This window comes from Xiphophorus maculatus, chromosome 23 (genome assembly GCF_002775205.1).
Source record: "Xiphophorus maculatus strain JP 163 A chromosome 23, X_maculatus-5.0-male, whole genome shotgun sequence".
In the NCBI taxonomy this organism is placed as follows: Eukaryota; Metazoa; Chordata; class Actinopteri; order Cyprinodontiformes; family Poeciliidae; genus Xiphophorus; species Xiphophorus maculatus.
The window spans coordinates 24,348,662-24,369,949 of NC_036465.1; the positions used below are offsets into that span (position 1 = coordinate 24,348,662).

The window sequence follows — 21,288 nt, forward strand, 5'->3', positions numbered from 1 at the left end:
GGTGTCTTCACGTGGAGGAGGAGGGTGAGTGCAAGGCCAGGGGAAGGAGCCCTTCAGGTGGAATAAAAGTATTACTGCAGTGGTAGAAAGGTCAGCTGTAAACTTGTATCAGACTAGTGGTGATCACCCTGTGCTGCAGATCTCTGAGGTATTGAGCAGGCACGCTCTAATGGCTTTGATATATGGACTACAGGACTCCCTGAAGAGGTCAATACCATAGCACTTTGTCTCTATGAGCAATGACCCTCTCAAGCTCCATTTAGAAGCTTTATAACTGCAGGAAATAGGCTGGAAAGGCCTCGAACAGGGCACGGTGAAAGGGACCTAATATGAATGAAGTATTTTCTAATCACTCCTTCTATGCCCTAATCATAGTCCCAATCAATCATTAGTTACGGCATTATAAGAGCACGATGGTGGACATTATCAGAAGTAGATTTTGACGTGATTGAGAGGCGCACGAGGGAATGTGAGCGGAGCGGAGCGGTACAGCAAAAGAGTTGATTTATCAGCCTTCATTTTGGGAGACCAATGACACTGAAAAGACTGTTGTCAAAAAGTATTCCATCACCACTTCACGGCGATGGTGAACCGCAGTGTTTAATGAGAGTGACAGACCTGGAGCTCGGTGACGAATTCGATGATTTATCTGCGGCTTGTGAATGGCTGCCTGTAAAAGAGAGATAAAGCTTAGAGTTATTAGTGCAAGCGGTGGCCGCGACTGGCAGAACACTAAACCTTGTTTGATTTAAGCTGGTTTTCCTTTGAACACATAAAGGTAGAGAGGCTGCCGTGCCTCCCGTTTGCGCATTGATTAGGTGGTAACCTTTGGTGTGAAGTATGAAAGAAGATACATACTGTGTATAAATGCTCACGGTAATTGGAGTTTACAGGTGCTGTTCCCATGTGTTCAATAACAGAATTGCTGTGCTATTTTCTTACTTTCTGTCTGTACAATTCTCTTCTCTTCATTTTCTTACCCAATCTCCTTGATCCTAATTTCCTAATACTGGCTGTCCACCGTCGTTTTCATCACTGTTAAAGTCTTACTTTAGAGAGACAAGAAAATCAGGCTGAAAATTTTACACTTTTAGCCACTAGATCATGTCTAAATTTAACAAAGACGCTTGGTTAGCCAATTTGGTCTCCTTGTAGCCGATCTACGCGTTTTTGTGGGCATCCTTACGCTTTTCATAAAAACCAGTGTTGTATTTTCTGTGTCTGTTTGCTTTCCTTTCCTTCTCATCCACCATTCTTGCCTTTTCAGAATGTGTTCTCCGCGCCGTGGCTTTGCTGAGTGACTAAGTGGAGCCCTATGAGCCATGGAGGAGATGGACAGCAAACCCTACCAGCCACTGTCAAAAGGCCGCCATGAAATGGAGATGTCCTACACCAGCTCGTCTGACGAGAGCGAGGACGGCCGTACTCATCATCGCTCCTACACTTCGCGAGAAACTCTGCCAGACTACACGCACGAGCTTCGCCTCACCCTTGGGTCACACCGGGACAGACAGAGCAACTACAGCCAACCCCAACCAGGTAGTCAACTCTTGTAAACAACTTCTCAGCATAGTTTTGTTACGAGTATCATGAAACACTAAGGGGCTCTGCGTGGTCCAGCTGAACTGAAGAAATCAGTTCCCATAGTCCAAATATCACGGCATTTTGTTCTTAGCCTTATGTCATGTTATGTCACAACCCTCCTGGGGAACTTTTGATTGTTCTGATGGATGGATTTATTTACGTGGAAAACAGCGCTAGGTACTGTATCTGTGCCAGGTGGGATGTATTGTCAGGTAGCACAGATCGTTAGAACATGGGTTTTTCAGTCATAGATCAGATTTTTTCAAGGCCGTGAGGAACTATGTGCTGAAATATTAAACTCCCCCCTGCTCAGTACTGGTCCAATGCAGCGGAAAAATGGTTCACCAGTTACTTCTGTTCTTTTTTTTCTTAAGGTAACGTGAAAAGTGAAATAAGGTTTTCCAGTCCGTCAATCATTATCGAAAACCACGCGACCATGCATTGACAGTTTGACTTCAGCCCGACCAATCTGGGTCCTCAAGACGTTACTGAAACTATGGCTTTGATAAAAGGCAAAATGTTGTCACCCATCAAGGGGATGCGTTTGCTGTCTTGGTGTCTGCAATCTTCATGTGAAATTATGTGTCAACTTGGAAGGTGAATCAAATAAATATTTTACTATTGATTATGCTGCATATCTACGTCAATTATTTTCACAGCCATAGTATGTAGTAACTTCCACAGAAAAACTTTAGTTTATTTAGTTTACATACTTCACTCCAAAGTACGTATTCTTTCAAGAATCAGAACAAACCTAGAATCCAGAGGAACTCACCTTACTACCTTAGATCAACATTATCAGAACAAGAATCCAGAGAAACCCCCTAATAAATTGCGGACCAATTATTCTTAAACACGGGGAACTAACAGTTATTTTGTTTTACTTTTTCTTCTTTTGATTTCTCCTTAGGTTTGTTATTTTGTTTGTATTTCCTTCTAATTCATGCAAAGCACTTTGAATTGCCTTCTTGCTGAAAATGTGCCATATAGATAAAATGACCTACCTGCCTCCACTACCCCTACCATACGGGTGGGTTTGTTTACTTCAACTTCCTAAAAGAAATCTTAATAACTGTTATTATGATGACACTTATTTAATGCGTTCACAAGCTTTCTGCAGCATGCCTTTTAAGCAACAACATGCACAGCAACGGGGTGAATAAACTAATTGATTAATCAGCTAATTTAATTTCTCCATTAAAAAGGTGAAGATGAAATACTGCATTCGTTATGTATTGACAACAACTTGACATAAAATAAAATCATATTACGATACCTATTTTTACTTTAATTAATAATACTGGTGCAACCTCACGCTGACCCATGGCTAATGACATACGGTGCATATTGGCAGACACACGTAGCACGCCGCACTCAGAGGTCCCTGAAAGGACCTGTGTGAATTACTTATTACAGTCCACCATGAGCCAGAAGGACAGTCGGAGGCAGCCAATTACCTCTTCTCCACGGAGGTGATATTTCTCTCCCACAGCTAAACTAGGTCAACCCCGAACCTCTCTGGCCTCACCTGGGGTGGAACACCACCCTTCATTACACGCACACTCCCAGATGGACACGGCCTGACAAAAGGCACACACTCCGGCTGACGCGAGCGCACCAAAAAGATTTCTCCCGGCCGCTGACGGGAGGAGAAATAGGCCAACGCGCGTTGTGATGGATGGGCTTTATGCAGGTCACGCGAGGTGTTAAGAGAGAAATCGCACCTCGTAGGGAGAGGTCTGCCTTTCTCGCGCGTCTCGCGGTGATCAATAGACGCTTTCCCGTGCTATCGTCAACCCCCTGCCACCTCGTAGGAGCCTTCCCAACAACTGGCTAACAAGTAGCAATAAACACTCATAACAGACACAACTCCTCAGTAGTAATTCACCGCCGGGGTCCCACGGTTTGAATGCCAACTGCGAGGGATTTTGACATAATGCTCGCGACACGGCAACTCCGGGGAGGCCATTCGTCATCATGCTTCAATATCTAAAAAGGGGACTGTGGTGTCAGAAAGCACTTGCTTTCTGCGGTGCCATCCCAACCTTTCCAGTTCTATAACAAACATCATCTCCAACTATCAGTGTCATATGGTGAGGTGTAGAAGACCCCCAAAGAGGCCCTTTTAAATGTCAATGGCAGCCGGTTCTGCGCAGCACATCTGTTCATCTTTGGGCGACGGAGTTATATATAGTCTACCATATCCAAGTAACCAACTGTTAAGGGGGGGATCGTTGCCTCCAGTGACATTTTTAATGGATTACAGTGTTCCTGACAAAGATCAGCCAGATCCTCTCCCCTCTAATTCCCCACCTCTGCTCTTCATATTTCCCTTCATCTCTTAAACCGACGCATCTTGTTCTCTCCTCCCTTCTTTTCCTCCTCTCTCGTTTTCCAGATGTTTATTTTTCCTAACACGGTGATTTCCCCATCGCTCCATCTCCGTATCACCTTTTCGCCGTTTTTGTTTTTCCTTCCCTGCATTGCACCTGTTTCTGCTGAGTCTGTTTGCATAAGAGAAATAGTGTTGATAGATGGACTGATAAAGAGCTCGATCCACATCCTCCTGATTGTTTCACGCTGCATTCGGAGAGCCAGCCAAAATAATTAGTTTTTTGTTAGCTTATTAAATTAATTAGCTGTATAAATTAATCAATTCGCACTGTTTAATATTCTGTCTACAAAAGCAAGAATCTGTTGCAGTCTAAATGTTTAAATTATTCAAAATAAGCTGCCAGACAGCGGTTTAATCGTCTGGGCATGTATGGAAATTATATCACCCGGTTAAACTCTGATTATGATGGATCATTTCTTTATTTTTTTCAAACTCCTCAGCTAATCTCAATCTTTTTACTGTCTTCCTGTCTTTCTCAACCCAATAGAGCACTTATTGGAATGTTGGTGAATTGTGAATTAAGGAGCATAAAACCCTTTTTGTTTTTGTTTGTCTGCTCTGCCCAGAAATGTATGCTGAAAAGACACTTCTTGTTCTCTGTACAACAATTAGCTTCAGATACCACAGCACACCGGAGACGTTTTGTCCACAAATATGAATTATTTCAACTCATCGAGAGGTCACCAGCAGTTGCTAAACAGATAATATATGTTTTAATAATATCTGAATACCTCCCAAATACGAATTTATCTTTATTTGAGTAATTATGCGAAGATTATGATCTATAGCTTTCGCTTCATAGCTCACGGTCCAGTTTGTTGGAAAACCTGTACTGCATCGGAAAGGTTCAAACTGCAAAGCCACGGAGCAGCCAAGAGTAAAGTTTAAAGTTAAAACGAGACCCTTTACGTCACACTGTAAACTCACAACATTGATATATTTGTATTATTTACGGTCCACGACGTTGAGACATCGATTGCGGTTTGTGATGCCACTCTGCGTGTCAAAACTCTTGCTATAAGTTTAACCTTTTCCCTAGAACGTTCTTCAGTGATCACTTGGGAGTTAATGTGTTGTCCCCTCTAGGTGTCTGAGGAATCCACACCAATCAATAATGCTGCACACAAATGGTGTTTATATACATCATTTCATACATTATGAACCATGAAAGACTGACTTTAACTGCTGACTGTAAAACGAGAACAGCCGTCTCTTGCAACATGAAGCAACATCCGCTTTTCTAGGTATGAATCAAACTCTTTTTTTTTCACACTTCAATGATCATGCATCCTTTTAGTGGGAAATACTTTTCAACTCTTTCCGCTCCCCATCCACAATAGATAAATCTGCAGGAGTTGTCTCTTATTCAGGTTGAGACATACAGTATGTGATTAAATTAAGAGGATGCCAAAAACCACACTGGCCACTGATGTCGACCCAGGCACCAGACACCCTCCTCTCCTGGAGCACACCTTAATGTCCTGATCAGGAAAGGCACAAACAAGGCAGCACAGGTGAGCCCAACAGGATCTTGGAACCATTAGGGTGTAATACCCAGAGTAGTTCTTACTTTGGGGGGATAGCATAGGTCTAAAGAGCATCACTGGCAACCTTGGATATCCAGAGCATCTCCAGCAAAAAGCTGTGGGTATTCCAGGAACCCCCTCCAGTAAAGTTTCTTAAAGAAACTTTTCTTTAACATGTAAATTGGCTGTCAAATGTGATCTATTAACATTTGAAACACAGTTTTAGATTGGGGCCACTCTGTGGCAAACTTGATCTATAAGCAATAATAACTAGCTTCAAGACAACAATAGCCAGTCGCCCAGAGAGCTTGTCTTATCACAGCTCCACTCTGACGTTTTAAGAAGTTGAATAGTAGGATTTTCGCTTTGAATAAACCAGAATAAACAGATTGTTCTCTCAACTTTTTAATGGCTTGTTGGTCTTTAGGAACTCTGGCCCATCATAACGTTTATGCCAAAATAGAAGTATTTTTCATTCAAGAAGTGGAAAGAGAAAGGATTGGTGCTAAGCAAGCATTGGCCAATTTTTTTTATTTTTTTTTGCCACCAAAAAATAAAATAAAAAATTAAAAAATCGGCCACCTTACTGTGAGCAAATGGTTAAGTAAGTGTGAAGTAGCAGGCAGGCTCTCAAGCACAGACATCCCATATATGTTACACACTTTTCACTGCACTCCAATCTTTGCAGTGACGCATTATTGACAAAACAAATTTCCTCATCCCACTGACTCTGAACTAAAACAGCAAAATGAAAGCTTATGAAAAATTTTACCTGCATGCAAGAATCTGCAAACACCCCGTGGGAAGCGGTTCCGGCGGCCGGGTTTGCCTACGAACCTCTGCAGGGAGAAGGAAGTGGAGCAGCAACCGAGAGAAAACCACAAATTCATTTTGCCACTTAGATTTTTTTTGTCTACGACTAATCATCCATCCAGCCATGTGTAAATGGATCCTCTCTGCGTTGTGCTGGATTTATTGAATAATTAGGCAGGGACACGGTTTTTCCTTGAAATCTGTGGTTCCCCGGTTTATTCTGACGAGAACAACAAACCAACAACAACCATTTTATCGGCTGCGTGCTCCAAGTCCTCTCCCACAGGACAAACTTGACAAAAGGGCAGGCTTTCAGGGGCACAAACAATACCACAGAAGAAGAAATGAAGAGAAAGGGCTCTTGATCTTAAAGTCACATGGTAATAACAATGACAGCGTTGTCTAATGTGTTTACAGTCAGGTTAAGGAACAATCCGAATAACAAAAAAAAAGACATGTTGTGTATTTATAGCAAAATAAAAACACAACCTGGTTATACATGCATACAATAAATATGATAAACAGCATACAATATTATGCACCATTATTTAAACTTTATTTTTGAAGATCCTGTGCATTCAATGTGAACTCAGAAGACTGAAATCTTTTTCAAATACTATCTTATAAAATTGGGGATTTTTTCACGTTACAGAATCAAACAATTTCATTGGACCTCTGAGGATGTGTGTCCAAAACACACTGGTAGCACAGTAGTGCATTGATTAATTAACAGGTTCCTTTAGTGTTTGGATGCATCAAATGAAGGAAAGACATTCATGAGGCTACCAACCCAATGTAGTGTTGGTCCACCTTTTGGTGCTAAGACAACCATTGCAGTGGTCCAGGCCCTTAACTGGACCACTGTGGGAGTTGTGTTGGTGAAAAAACAGACCCTAAGATTTTAGTAGTAGATCCTTTATGTCCTGTAAATTGAATTGATGTTTTTCTTTTGCATAGCAGGTCACACAGATGCTGGATTGGGTCACGATTTTGGTTTCAGATGCCAAATTTGTGGTAACACTTTATTTGACGGGTTGTGAATAAGGCTGTCATGACAACGTCATAAACATGACATAACGCCTGTCATGAACATGAGTGAGTCTTCATGAATATTTATGACTGTTGTCATAAAGTGTCATTCGGTAAATCATGACACTTTTAATACAAAGTTGACATTATTCAAAATGTCTTTGTCATGACAACTTGACATTAACCTAGAAATTATGATCTGACATAAATTTGTTATAAAAGTATTACTGATTAAACTTTAAAAATTATGTAGCTTTATGTTATTAAAGCTAAAGTTTAATCAGTAATACTTTTATAACAAATCTATGTCAGATCATGATATTCATGAAGACTTACTCATGTTTATGACGGTGTCATCACAGCCTTATTCACAACCCGTCAAATAAAGTGTTACCACAAATTTTACGCCTCAAACTTGTTAAGCTTCCTAAACCTTCCTTGAACCACTTTTCTTTTTTTTTTCAATAGAGCATAGACCTTCTTATAAAATAGTCCACAATTATTAGTGAATATTATTTCCAAGAAAGAGTTCACATGATCTGCAGCAGTTCTTTGGTAGCTAGTTTGTGTCAGAGTAAGCATACACATTAACGGCAGGAATCAATGTTTCTGAGCAGAACATTCCCCAAAGCTTCAGACCACCTGTACCGCCTTTTTGTTTATTTTTTTTCTCCCATAATGCACCCTGGTACCATGTGTTCCACAATTACATGCAGTCATCCACAAGACGAAAAAGAAGACATGATTCATCAGCCCAAGCTACCTTCTTCCAGTACTCTGTGTTCCAGCTCTGATACAGCATGGACCCACCCGTTAATCTGCCGTTCTTCAGCTGCCCGTACGCAACACACTGTTGTATACTGCATATTCAGAAACCTGTTTAATTAAAGCCAGCTTTGGTTTCCTCAGTACGGTCATTTAAGCTACAGTGGCTCGTCAGTTGGAACAAAACCAGAATAAAGTAGCTTTCACTCCCAAGGTGCATTGATGGGCCAGATTGTGAGCCAGTCATCGCAATCTGGCCATTGTCAAAGTTGTTAGCATCCTTACATTTAGCCACTTTTTCCTATTTAACTCATTAGCTTTAAAGTAGTTAGTTAGACGTAATCAATCTAACAGGTTCCATAAGAATAACATTATCAGGGTTATTCGATTTTCCTGTTAGTAGTCAGAATCCTATTCCTAATTGGTTTGTTTTGCAGTTAGCCTGTTAAACTGGGAGCAGCATTTAGCAAATCCCTTTGCTTTTCAGTCTTGGAACTGGAACATGGTTAAATTGGGTTGGACAGCGTTCCGAGATCAGAGCTCAGAACTCCGCAGTAAATTGAATACAGCATTAACACGTTGGTAAAAAAAATAAAATGCACGAGCATTTCATTATATATTCATTATAGGAGATTATTCTGGAAATGTTAGGCTGTAAACATCAATTCATTTTCCATCTGTTTCAACTCATTTGTGAACTTGTTCGGGTCGAGTGGGAATTTTCCAAGATCTTCAAACGTCACACTGTGGCAATTTTACAAAGTGGACTTATTTTTTTTTTAAATTTCCATTTCTTTATTTCTGGACTCTGGGCAAATGTAAAGTGAAAGAGACTGTTCAGAGAGCTAATCAAACTCAGTCTTTAATTAAGAATAGATTTAACATACCAAAATGGAAAATTGCTATGTGTAAAACTCGAGATCCTTTATTCAGAGCACTGCACTTATCTTTTTCACATTACAGCCTCGCTATTACAGGGTACAATATCAGCCAAATTGTTTTGGCAGTTACTTAAAACAAATACAACACTCAGCAAAAGAAGTGTAATGTATAAATAGCTTTTCTTTTTTTGTTTTTTGCAGAAGTGCCAGTAGCAGCTTGCTGTAATAGCATGAAATGGGCCGTTATTTAAAAGACCGATTCCCCCCTCTAATCACCCTCTAAAAATCCTGTTACATTATAAATATGCTTCACACCAAAACGGCGAGAAGACTTTTTAGTTTGCAGTCGATCCGTGTTTGTTGCTACTGGGAAATAGCCAATTTGCTCCTGAAGTGCCCTCTTGCAGCCAATTTGGGCTAAACAGAGGTGTAGCGGTGACCAGTCTTAGGCGATTTAATACCAGCAGAACAGTATGGGAGCCACAGTTGGTCTTGACCCCATCAAACACGCGCGGCGGGAAGCATCGCCGGTCAGTGGAGTGGTCAGTGGGACTGCGGCCCTCATTGAAACGCCGCGGTTCATCTTCCGAGGGCCTGACCCGACTCACGCAAGAGCCGCGGGAAACCTTTTCCTTCCGGAGATCTCGCCGGAGCCTGTTGGCTTTCATCTGTATAGATTTCAATTTATCCATCGCCTTCTTCAAAATCACATCAGTTCCATCACTTCCCACTTATGCATTCTAAATAGAAAACTCGGAGAGTAAGGAAGAAAATTTACTCAACTGTTTCTACGGGAAAAAAAAAAAGAAAAGAGAAGGAGTCAGCGCTCAATTGAATTGAATCGAATTGAAGTGTAACCAGAGGACTAACACAGTATATCTGATGTTCTCAGATAACAGGTTGATGCCTGAGATTGGAGGGCGTTCTAATACCTGAAAGTGTATGAGGCTCAATTTTTCCCTCAGTCTGAGTCAATATTAATAAGGTTTGATCTTTATCTGATCTCTTCACCCCACCAAGGAGAATATAGATGAGATCAGTGCTCTGTTTGAGCAGCGGTTCGATACATCTCAAGCTCAATAACACACATCAGGCAGCCAGAACAGGATATGGCTCTGTTGAAAATGCTTAAGAAAGATTGTGGGTGGTATTTTGATTGAGATTTCAACTCCAAAAGAAAAGAAAAGAAAAAAAAACTTTTAATAAATGCCCACTCAAATAGGATCATGTCTCTCCACATGTCTTTGGAGTAACGGACACCTGATCGGCTTACTCTGGCAGCCACGTCAAATAGAAACGCATGCCGTACTAGAGCCTGTAGAGCTTGCGTGTGATCTCAATCTGCATGTCCCCTCTGTCTCTTCTAGATTTAGACTTCTGCAAAGCTGGGCAGATAAGGAGCCCCGACTACCACATCCATCAGCAGCAACCGCAGCAGCAGCCGCGGCAGCATCAAGAAGAGGAGGAGGAAGCACTGTGCACCGGACCGGCGGCTCACGTCCACAGTCGCGGCTACTCGCTCGGCGTCGGGTCCGACGTGGACACGGAGCCGGAGGTGGACCCGTCTCCCGCTCACGGCCTGCAGCACATGTGGATGCGCGGCCTGAAGTCCGAGCAGAGCTCCTGTCTGACCAGCCGCGCCAACTCGGCCCTCTCCCTCACCGACACGGAGCACGACAGGAAGTCTGAGCCCGACAACGGTGAGTGCAAAGCGCATTAGAAACAACGGTGCTGTTCTCTCGCTAATGGGGATTAACAGGATGTGAAGGAATACTGAGGATTTCAGAAGTTTGGGTGTAAAGCTGACAAAAAGTCCAGTTGAGAAGCCAAAGGAAAGGCCGATGTGTGCAGCATTGTTGCAGAGCGCTGCCCATTTCCCATCTATACATGTGTGATCCTGGAACGTTAAATCATTTTGTTTGTGGTCACATTTTATTTACGGTTTTTGAAGTTATAACTATGACACAGTTGTAAATTGTTTTCTACCAGTTGTAAGTCGAACTGGTAGAAGCCAAGTGTGACAAGATCTCATAACACGAGATATTGCAAAAATTACCCAACACTGCACTTCTCTTCAAAGTGAATTTTATCTTTAAAAAAATCACTTTCTAATACCTCTCAGCAAATAAATTGCTAAATTAAGTGCAAGACATGATATTATAGTGAGGAAGGTGAGTGCTTTGTTGCTGTAGACTCACATTTACTTCACAGGAGTTCTTGGCGTATCCTGTTGGGTTGACAAAGTCTGCTATTAAAGCTCTTTTTAACAAAAGCATTGAGACAAAACCGACACCATTTTGCAGTCCGTCTAAGAGCATGCTGTGATTTCTAATCACAATGAAAATACCTGTTTTGGCAAACCGCTAGCTACTAAAAACTAGAGAAAGACCCGTTATAATTCAACGTAGACCTCTTTTTTAAAAAAATTGTTTCAAAACCATACAAATTAAGCATGAAAACATTTCTGCAACTTAAACTCACTACGTCACTTATTCCGGCCTTACTTAAATTATCGGCTGATTTTTGAAACCCGGGAGATGATAAAAAGATCGTAGGTGCGATTGGTTTGGTGGTACAGTGTGGTGTCGAGACACTCGCCAGAATAAAACGCACCACACACGAATCCATTTCACACACAAACATCCGGATTTCGGGCAGGAGGACATCTCTCAAAACGTCTCGAGATGAAGAGCTGAGAGTAAACAAAACATGGCCGACTGAGAGGAAGCAACGGCGTTTGCTTGTGGATGATATTTAAGAGAAAAAAACAACACAAAAAGACGCTTCCAACGTCTGCTATCTACTGTGCCGCGGCTGTTGCTTTGTCTTTTATTTTAGATTCGCTCTGTGTTTCCGTCACCTCGCTTTCTAATTGGCCGGACATCGCATTTGACAGACTGCGGGCTCGGTCGTCCTCATGGGACACCACGCACGCTGCGATGTTGGACCGGGTCAAGCCAACATGCTGAATATCCCGATTTTAGACTGGTTGGGGTCCTGACATCCTTCCGCGTGGACCAGATCACTCTTAACACAAGGCTGGAATATCTCTCGAGTTTATCTTAAAGGCCACCCCAATAATTGAGGCATCCTTAAGATTGTGAGGAAGGTATAGTGGGACAAAAATGGGTCTAAAAATCTTGTTGTGGGAACCAGGCATTAAATTCCAGATGCAATAAGTTGTTTACCGGTTCCGATGTAATGTACAGTAGCTCTTCCCCTTTGGAGTGTAGCTAAATCGGATGCCACAAGGTCTCTCTACGGTGAAGCGGCACAATATTTCTCATATTTCACAATATGTTGCCTCTTTTCATGAGTTGGATGTATTTTTCATTAAGGATGACGTTTGAAGCCTCTAAAAGAGTCAGACAACTTCTGCTGTTTGTATTCCCTGCAGTCCCATTATGATTATATAGAATTTCCTGCAAGGGAAATGAATCAACACAACCAAAAAAACAAAAAAAAAAACACAAAAAAAAACAACATATGACACTTCACCTTTTTCAAAGGTTTACGTTCCAGCCCTGGGCAATTACATGATTGAAACTCTGGGCTTTTGAACCCATGCTAATGCTCACACTGCACACTCTTTGAAGGCTCTTTGATGTAACTTAATCCAGAAAATGTGCTATAGGTTATTTGGTGAGCTTGCATTGGAGGTGGTCCGCGGAACCGGGGGAAAGTCTAATGGTAGACTTCTACATTATGTAACTCGAGGGGGGGAGAAAAAAGGACCGAATATCCATAGCGAACAGGGGGCAGGGTTTGGTTTTCCGCTTCTGAAGAGGAGAAATTGAAGAGGTCACATGGCTATGATGCTTGACTGGCTGCCTGAGGGCAGTTGACAACAGCCTCTGTGGGAAGACTATCGCCTGGAAGGTGGAGGAGAAGCTGAGAGGCGGGGATGGCGATGCAGGGCCAACTAGAGAAGAGTCTGGGTCGGTGCCAGCTAGCTGTCGTGCGCTGCTGGGTTTGGCTGGGCTCCCTGCAGATGGAGAGTTAGTTAGAGGAGCACACAAACAAAAGCCGAGTTCTCCAACCCATCCCCAAGGGCACTGTCTGTTTATGTGCCGCAAAAAAGGTGGAACAAATTCAGTCGCTGAGAAGAGAAAGGGGTGACACAGGACGAGAGAGAGAGAGAGGGAGAGGGCGGTGGAAAAAAAAAGAAGAAGAGAGAATTAGAGATGGAAAGAATAAGAGACAGGCAGAGCACGAAATGCAAATGAGAGAATAGAAATGGTAATGTAATGGTATAATTAGAATGAGAATAAAGGAAAATGAGCAGCAGAGGTTAAAACAGGTGAAGCAGAAGCTGGCTTCGACTGTAAGACGGAGATTTAGAGCGCTGAGACTGACATCGACACTGGAGAAGGGGTAGAGGGTTTCTTTGTTTTTTAGATGCGCCTGTTTGTGTCGCGCCCCAGTGGGGTGCAGTTTAGTGACCGGCAGGCCGGACGGACAAATGTGCGGTAAGCCTGGAAGAAAAATCCAGCGACGCGAGAGAGGTGAGACTGTGAAGGGAGCTGGGAGTGCCCGCAGCATTACGTGCTAATCAATTGGTGACGGCTGCAAGCATATGCAGAAGAGCTATTACCGTTTAGCATGAGGAGCTCCAGCCTCATCCGAGGGGGTTCGGAGGGAAAAAGCCCCAAAAATGTCGACAGCGGCGGCAGAGAAAGAGAGAGAGAGAGAAGGGGGATGTTCAGATGAGAACTGCACTAGGACGGATGAAGTGACTGGAGTGAAAAGGGGGATTTGAATGTTCAAAGCACTTGGCTTTTCTGCAACGGTGCACCAGGAAAGCTGGTTTATGCACGGATTTCATATGTCGCATGACATACGTCCCACCGCTCTCCAAACTTTAATACGTTCTCGCTAGGCTCTCCCCCCTCATGCTTACGGTGCTTTGCAAAAGGATTCATCTCTTATCAACTTTTCACACTGTCTTTCTTTTGCACCAAAATCTTCTACTTACTGGAATCTTTTCTTTTGTGATTGACTGTCACAAAGATGTACATAATTGCGAAGTGGAAGACAAAGAATGCATGGTATAAAAAAAATCTAAAATATGTTTGCTCTGTGCGGCCTTCGTCGCTCTACTGTAGTTGTTTAGTGAAAGCCTGACAGGATTGTTTGAGATTTTTTTTTGATCAAAAGCATCAGAAGAACCAATGAACACAGCAGACAGGTCATGGTTAATGCTGTAGAGACATTTAAAGGATCGTTTGGGTATGAGACATAATTTCACACATCAGATCAGGCCTGGGAAACTAACTAACACCAATATTTATGACAATGACCGACATGTCTGTATTTTAGGTGTTTTTTAAAAGATGAAAAATTTTTTTTTTTTCTTTTTTGAGTGGGCTATTCTGATGTCCCTCATGTCTTGGAGGCCATTTGTGGCCCTTGGACTGATCTGGTTGTTTTTGTGGCCCCCGACTGCAGTTTAACAATGACATAAAGTTGACCGGTCCAGGGTGGATGTTCGATGCAGGCGATGACCTTTTATTTTTAATTAGGGTAAAATTACAATGGTCAACGTTACATGTGACAAAAAGTGTTCGTCTTTATTCTATTCAAACTTTTGCAGTAAGTAGAACCTCGTCGATGCGGAGACCTTTACTGAAAAGCCGACTTTGCTGCACACAAATCAGCTTTTTATTGAATTCATGAAAGCATTTTGAAAGAGAGCGACCCAAATCCCATTCGTATATGTGAGAGTAAAGTTTTCAAAAGAATTTAAAAGCTACTACAGCAAAATCCTTTTTAGGTTTTGGATCTACACCGCCCATATTACAAAAAAAGTAAGATAAACTGGTTGATGTAATTTTCTTGATTTTTTTTTTCTGTTGACCACATCTTGACAATTTTGACCTGCCTGACAAAAAGTTTGGACACCCCTGCCCTAGAGAGTCTGGTGTTGCTTTGTCTAGGGGAGAACTAACGCTGCACGTCACACATGTCGGCTATAGAGCGTGGTCTTGGCAGAAGCTTGCTGCGGGAAATGCGTTTCTTCTCCCCAAACAGGTAAACTGGTCATGGTTGATTGGAACGTGGATGAAACTAAATACAGGGCAATTCTGGAAAAAACAAAAATCTAATTGAAGATCCGTGGCAGCACTTGAAAACTGCTCCTCGCAGGTGCTCTCCATCCAATCTGCTGTCTTTTGCTGCAGCAAAACCTGGCGACAGACGCGGAAATACATGCTGTCGTAATCCCACCACCATGTACCGATTCGAACGGACACGTTTCAGACTTATTTTGTGAAAACACTCCTCGATTTTTCCTCTACTTCACAATTATCCACTGCCGCTGCCCAGAAACCCAACGAAAAACGCTGCGGTTTGTGATTAAAACAGGACAAAATTTTCATGGATGCTTGAATACTATGCAAAGCAGCGTCCCTCTTCTCATCTACACTGCCTTTCTATATTTTCTCTCTCTCTCTCTCTCTCCCGCTACCCGAGCCTATTCATTCTCATCCTCATCCTCTTCCTGTCCATCTCGTTGTGACACATGACCAGGTGTGTCCATGCGTGCCGTCCTCTAATGGGAAATGCATTATGGATGTCACATTTCTTTCCATCAGCACAACAAAGTCTCCCACGCCCCCCGCTTCCCGTGTTTCCAGTGATAATAAAAGTTAGAGCCACTCGCAAAAAAAAAGAAAGAAAAAAAAAAGATGCCGGCTGGAATCAAAAAGCCGGCGTCCCTGCCAAAAAATGAAAGTGCATTTTAAGTCGGACCGACCTCTCTCTCCCTTTTGTCTTCAGAGTTTGTCCTCCCCTCCCAAACCCATCAATGATGTCAGCTTCAAATTGTCAGGAATCCTTTTGTTCTCCATCTGATTGAAGGTGACAAGTCAATTTAGTTGCTCCCCGTGTGTGTGTGCGTTTGTTTGCAGGTGTGAGGGAAAAAAAGACAGAGGGCACAATAGATTAAGAAAGAATGAAAGAGGCCTAAAATCTGTTTTCACCACATTTGGACACCTTGCGTGTGCATGTCCAACTGTGACACCTCCCTCGGGGGAAGCTGCGGGGATCTTCGAGCAGCAGACGCACCTGCTGACAAACCCAGGAAAACATCAACATGCCGAACTGATGACAACGCACAGTAAGAACAGAGCAGAGTGGTAGCAGTAAAAAGATAAAGTGTAGTTCAGCCAGAGTTTACTGCTGACAGCCCTGCATGGTAACAAGTAACGCACGCATGACGGGCGACTGTGCCACATCTGCCATCTGGACCCGCAACGTTTTTTTTTTGGCAATTAGTATCATTTTCAGAGCTGAATGTGTCTGAGGATTAAAGCATCCGAGGCACACAAAGACGTGCGCTGGGAGGTATATGTAGTGTGGATTTAATAAAAGCCCAGGTAAGATCTGAATAAAGTGATTCGATTAAAGAGCTGAGCGTTGAGGCAGAAGAAGCCGGCCATGAGCAGCTGGCACTGAAGAGATTCTGAAATTAAATAATTTTTGTAAAGGAAAAATAGGAATTAAATTACATCTACATTCAAGCTAAAGTTAAAAAGGCTGCTGCGACATGAAGATGGGGAAAAAAGTATGAGCTCTACTAAAATTATACGGCAGTAGATATGGGAATCTAGATGTAAGGGGGCACGACCTACGTATGGAGGCCTTAGTCCTTGTGGCGGTGGTCGCAGGTTCGATTCAAGTCTTCCCCCTCTCTCATTAGCCTCTTTCCTGTCATACTACTTTCAAATAAAGGCCACTAGAGCCAACGAAACCTTAAAAAGAAAAGACATTAAATATTGGCAAAATATCATTTTGATAAAGGGCAATATTTAATCTGGAAGGAAGTACCTGGCGTCTTCGTTTAGCGTGTATTCAGGAGGCTAAAGCTAACCGCTAGTCTGAAAAGGACCAAAGTGGATTTTAACATTCTCAAGACAACTTCAATGTCAATCCAAAATCAGTGTTCGTGCTAACAACATTTAGACCGTTGCTACATCTGCGTCACATGGACTTATAAAAAGGATGCTAAAGATAATTCATGTCGGGGGTGGAGGTGGGAGGCGGTGATCCACGGATGATCTTTCCTCTGTGAAACATGCACCGAGAATCTTAACTCTAAAGTTGCTCGCACTGCTAGATGATTTACTTTTTTTTTTTTCAGCTAACCAAGAAGTATCTCAGGAACAGGAACACAAACAACAGATTTTGTTGTCTGTTTATTCTTAGTGTTGAGAAAATGTTTGTTTTTTATTTACATTTAGTTGAAATTGACATGTTGAAAATGTGTTATGGCCCTTGTTAGTAAGCAGTTGGAGCATCTTTATCTGTATTAGAGCGTACTAGCGTCTCTGGTTGACATAGCAGCTAAATATGCTAGCATGCATGCTGCAACCTGTCGCCATTTTTCCATCTCATCCTCCCTTATCTGTGAAAGATGAAACTGTAGCTGCAATCATTGTTTATATCATATCCCCAAACATTTTCCGCATTTTTAACTCAGCAAGAGACCATTTTATTTGCATACACCACGGATACGGATGTCAAAGTCGCGTAATTCACTCAAAGCATCGTGGGTAATAGGAAAAAGGTGGATAACCTTCTGTCAGAACCTTGACTCATAAATCCCGAACCTTTTAATGCATGCCTCGGGTTGAGTTCTCTGTTTCACTTTATTTACGGTCCAGGTCAGGGTTTCTGATGACTGCTCAGACTTCTTTAAGAAGACATCGCGCCTCATGGGTCACCAACTCACCTGAAACTGTTAAAAGAGCCGTTCACCAAACCCACGGTGCACTGAAAGTTCTTTAAGTTGGTGAAATTGCTAATCGTCAAAGTAATGGCAAAATATGAGCTGAGCTAAATAAGAATATCTTTGACGTCTCTCTTTCTTTTCGGATCTATAAGATTTTGTTTTGGTGAGGAGATGAAAAAGGAAAAAAAAAAAAAAAGTCCACACACTTTGACAAATAATTCAGGTTTATACGAACCAGGCCTCAGAAAACCCATGACTATGTAATAATAAAATTGGCAGGTATATGGGAAAAAGGAATTTAGACGTTTCTCCGTAAACAGATTTTTTTTTTTTAGAACTTTAAAATAAATTGCGTGACAGCTCTGACAGGGCTCCCGAGAACGGCTGCCAAATAACAAACTGTTTGAGGCGCCGAATCTGCAGCACATTCAACAGTTAACTCGCCTCGAGTGTGGAGGCCGGGCCGCGGGAGGCGAAGGGCCATTGAATTGTGACTAATAAGGTATATGAGTGAAGGATTATTAACAGCGAATTTAAATAAGCTGCGTTATGTGCATGAATATGCAACGGCTTATTAGCAACTTTGCTTTAATAAAGCAATACACACTGTTGCTTTTCATATCTGCCATAGTTCCTGACCTTAAACAGCAGAGCAAAGTGGGGAAAATGCAAATGTTTGCCCAGAAGTCCCTCTGCTTCAAAGCCTGAGAAAATAGTTTCTCATGTCTACGTGTGAAATCGTCTTCAGATGACTGAACAGTTTTATTTCCACGTTTAAAACGGTTAAAAACAATAACTTAAATGGGTGATCAATAATAGTCGGTTGATTTTGATTGGTTTCTCACAGAATTAGACTGCCATCCTGGAATACGTTTCATTTTTATTAAATCTTTTTTCACCTAATACTGACTTGGTGAAAAGTCAGTATTAGGGTTAGTATCCCCTTATTAGTCAAAGGGGATACATGTGTTTTTGATGTTTAATTTTTCACACAGTACAAATAAGAGATACATGAACTGATCAGGCCAGTCCATCACCAATATCCTGATGATTCCTGTCTTACCTGATTCCATTTTTCCCTCTGAAGAACTAAAATATTGCTGTTAAAAGATATATATCTATATATATATTTAGCTCTGGAAAAAAATAAGAAACCACTTAAAATGATCAGTTTCTCAGATTTTACTTTTTATTGGTATATGTTTGAGTAAAATGTTCTTTTATTCTTTGAACTACTGACAATATGTTTGCAAAATTCCAAACAGAAATTGGTTACGCTTTATTTTGAGGGTCATAAACATGATGTAACATCTGTTATGAACATGAATGACTCTTGTCCTGAAGTGTCATTTGGAAAATAATGACACTTTAATGCAAAGTTGGCACTTTTAATTGACTTTTAAAGCAACTTTGCATAAAAGTGTCATTATTTACCAAATGACCCTTCATGACATCAGTTATAAACATTCATGAAGACTCCTTCATGTTCATAACAGGGGCTATGTCATTTTTATGACAGTGTCATGCTAGTCTTATGTACTCCCCTTCAAATAAAGTGTTACCCAAAAATGTAGTATTTATTTGCAGAAAATGAGAAATGGTCAAAATAACTAAAAAGATGCAGCACTTTCAGACCTCAAATAATGCAAAGAAAACAAGTTCATATTAATTTAGAAACAACAATGCCAATGTTTTAACTCAGAAAGAGTTCAGAAATCAATATTTGGTTGAATAATAATCGTGAGGTTTTCTATGAGGTTCAGTAAAGTGACCTCTTCATTTTTTCCACAGCTGTATAAAGAAAATTGGAATATAATAGGTCATTTTTGTAAATTGATTTGGATGCATCTATGCAATGTAACAAACCGTAGTCATAATAATATGCAGCTAATGGGACTGTAATTTTATATCCTCCAGTAAACAATATAATCATTGATCTCACAACAAAGTGCATTGGAGAGCATGTTTGTTTGTTGATGCACTGGCAATCTGAGCAAAGAACGGGGTTTTCAATGTGTCACGTTTAATGAACAGGAAGAAAATTGGATTTTTCAGCATCTGACCTGTTGACAACTGGCTGATTTCAATCACTGGCAAAACGTATTGTCACATGGCCTGAGATCGGAAGGTTGTAGGTTCGATTCCAGCTTCCTCCTGCCACATGTCGATGTGCCTCTGGGCAAGGCACTTAACCCCAAATTGCCTACCGATCTGCGTATCGGTGTATAAATGTGTGTGTGTTTGTGAGTGCGACTGGGTGAATGTGACTCCAGTGTAAAGCGCTTTGAGTGGTCAAAATGACTGGAAAAGCGCTATATAAGTTCAGTCCATTTATCATTTACCATCACAAAAATGAAAGAATAGCCATGTTGTACCCTCCTACAATTTGTTTGCATTAAAGCCATGCTGTGTTTTTTTTAAAACTATCTATATTCTTTCCCTTTAACATACATTACAAAAATAGTTTAAAAAATTCTGTATTTAAGCTACAAGTTCAGATCCTGCGATGGTTTAATGAGGATTTTTCTTTATGACAACGTCCGCCAGAGCAGTCATTGACCAGGCGAATGGAAAGGAGCAGAAACGTTGCAAAAATTCAAAAACACCTCAAGCATAACAAGCATATAGAGGATGAAATGAAAGAGAAACCTGGCCCAGGTGACGGTCAAACAGCAGGAAGGAAAGAAAAAAACCCAAAAACACAGGAAATACCTCGTATGTTTGAAAATGTGAAGTGAAAGATTGGTAATTTGACACAGTGGAGGTGCAAACCTACAGCGGAAAGTAGCCAGGGGTAAACACACACCCACCCAAAAAAATGAAATGACTGAACCCGACTCAGAATCGTGACAACCCCCCAGAGTAATTAAAGGTAGGGGCGTGTAACATAATGTCCCTGCATCCTGGTTTAGAAGAACACGTTTCCGTCACCACCTCGGAAAAGAGCTGCACTCCAGCAAAGGTACGTCAAATCCTGAGGGGGGGAATAAAATAAAAAAATCAGAGTCCGAATAGGTGTGTGTATTTTACCTAAAGAATTGGTTCTTTTATTTCCTGGTGGAACAGAGCGACAGCGGGAGGCAGCGCTCAAGAATGACTGAAACCCGCTGATATCAAAGAGAGGAGGCGACACGGAGGAGAGCCTTACCGGCCAGAGTAGCATGGCTTAGAAATGTTTTACCAAATTACATTTATAACATTACACAGCGCCTTCAATTACCCTTTGATGAACAGCGGGTCGCCTTTTCTCAATTGATTATTGAAAAGGCTTACATATTTTCACGTTAGTTCTGGGGTAACATTTTCCGTAATTAAACCAAAAAACTGGGCTAATAGAGGTTGGTCGCTGGTGCTCAGACGGAGCGGGAAGTGACATCGGAAATGAGGCGGGATTGTTGGAGAAGGAGAAAAGAGGCGAGGAGGAACCATCGGCAAGTAAAATTTATCACGGTTTTATATGTAACACCGAGGGAAAAGTTATTTAAATGTTCTTAATCTACTTAAATGCAACTTGGGTTACTGCTGCTAAAATAATATTTAATGCAATGATATGATAAGGAAAAT

The 21,288-nt window shown here is 41.6% G+C and overlaps 1 protein-coding gene across 1 annotated transcript in view; it reads left to right on the plus strand.

Annotated features, from left to right (window-relative positions):
• The window catches only part of LOC102224860 (teneurin-1-like), a 282,296-nt gene that overhangs the window by 19,773 nt on the left and 241,235 nt on the right, over positions 1-21,288 (plus strand). The window contains exons 2-3 of the mRNA XM_023328889.1: positions 1,268-1,539; positions 10,361-10,693. Of these exons, the coding sequence (XP_023184657.1) occupies positions 1,323-1,539; positions 10,361-10,693 (550 nt within the window). The 5' untranslated portion in view covers positions 1,268-1,322. The remainder of the gene's footprint in view (positions 1-1,267; positions 1,540-10,360; positions 10,694-21,288) is intronic.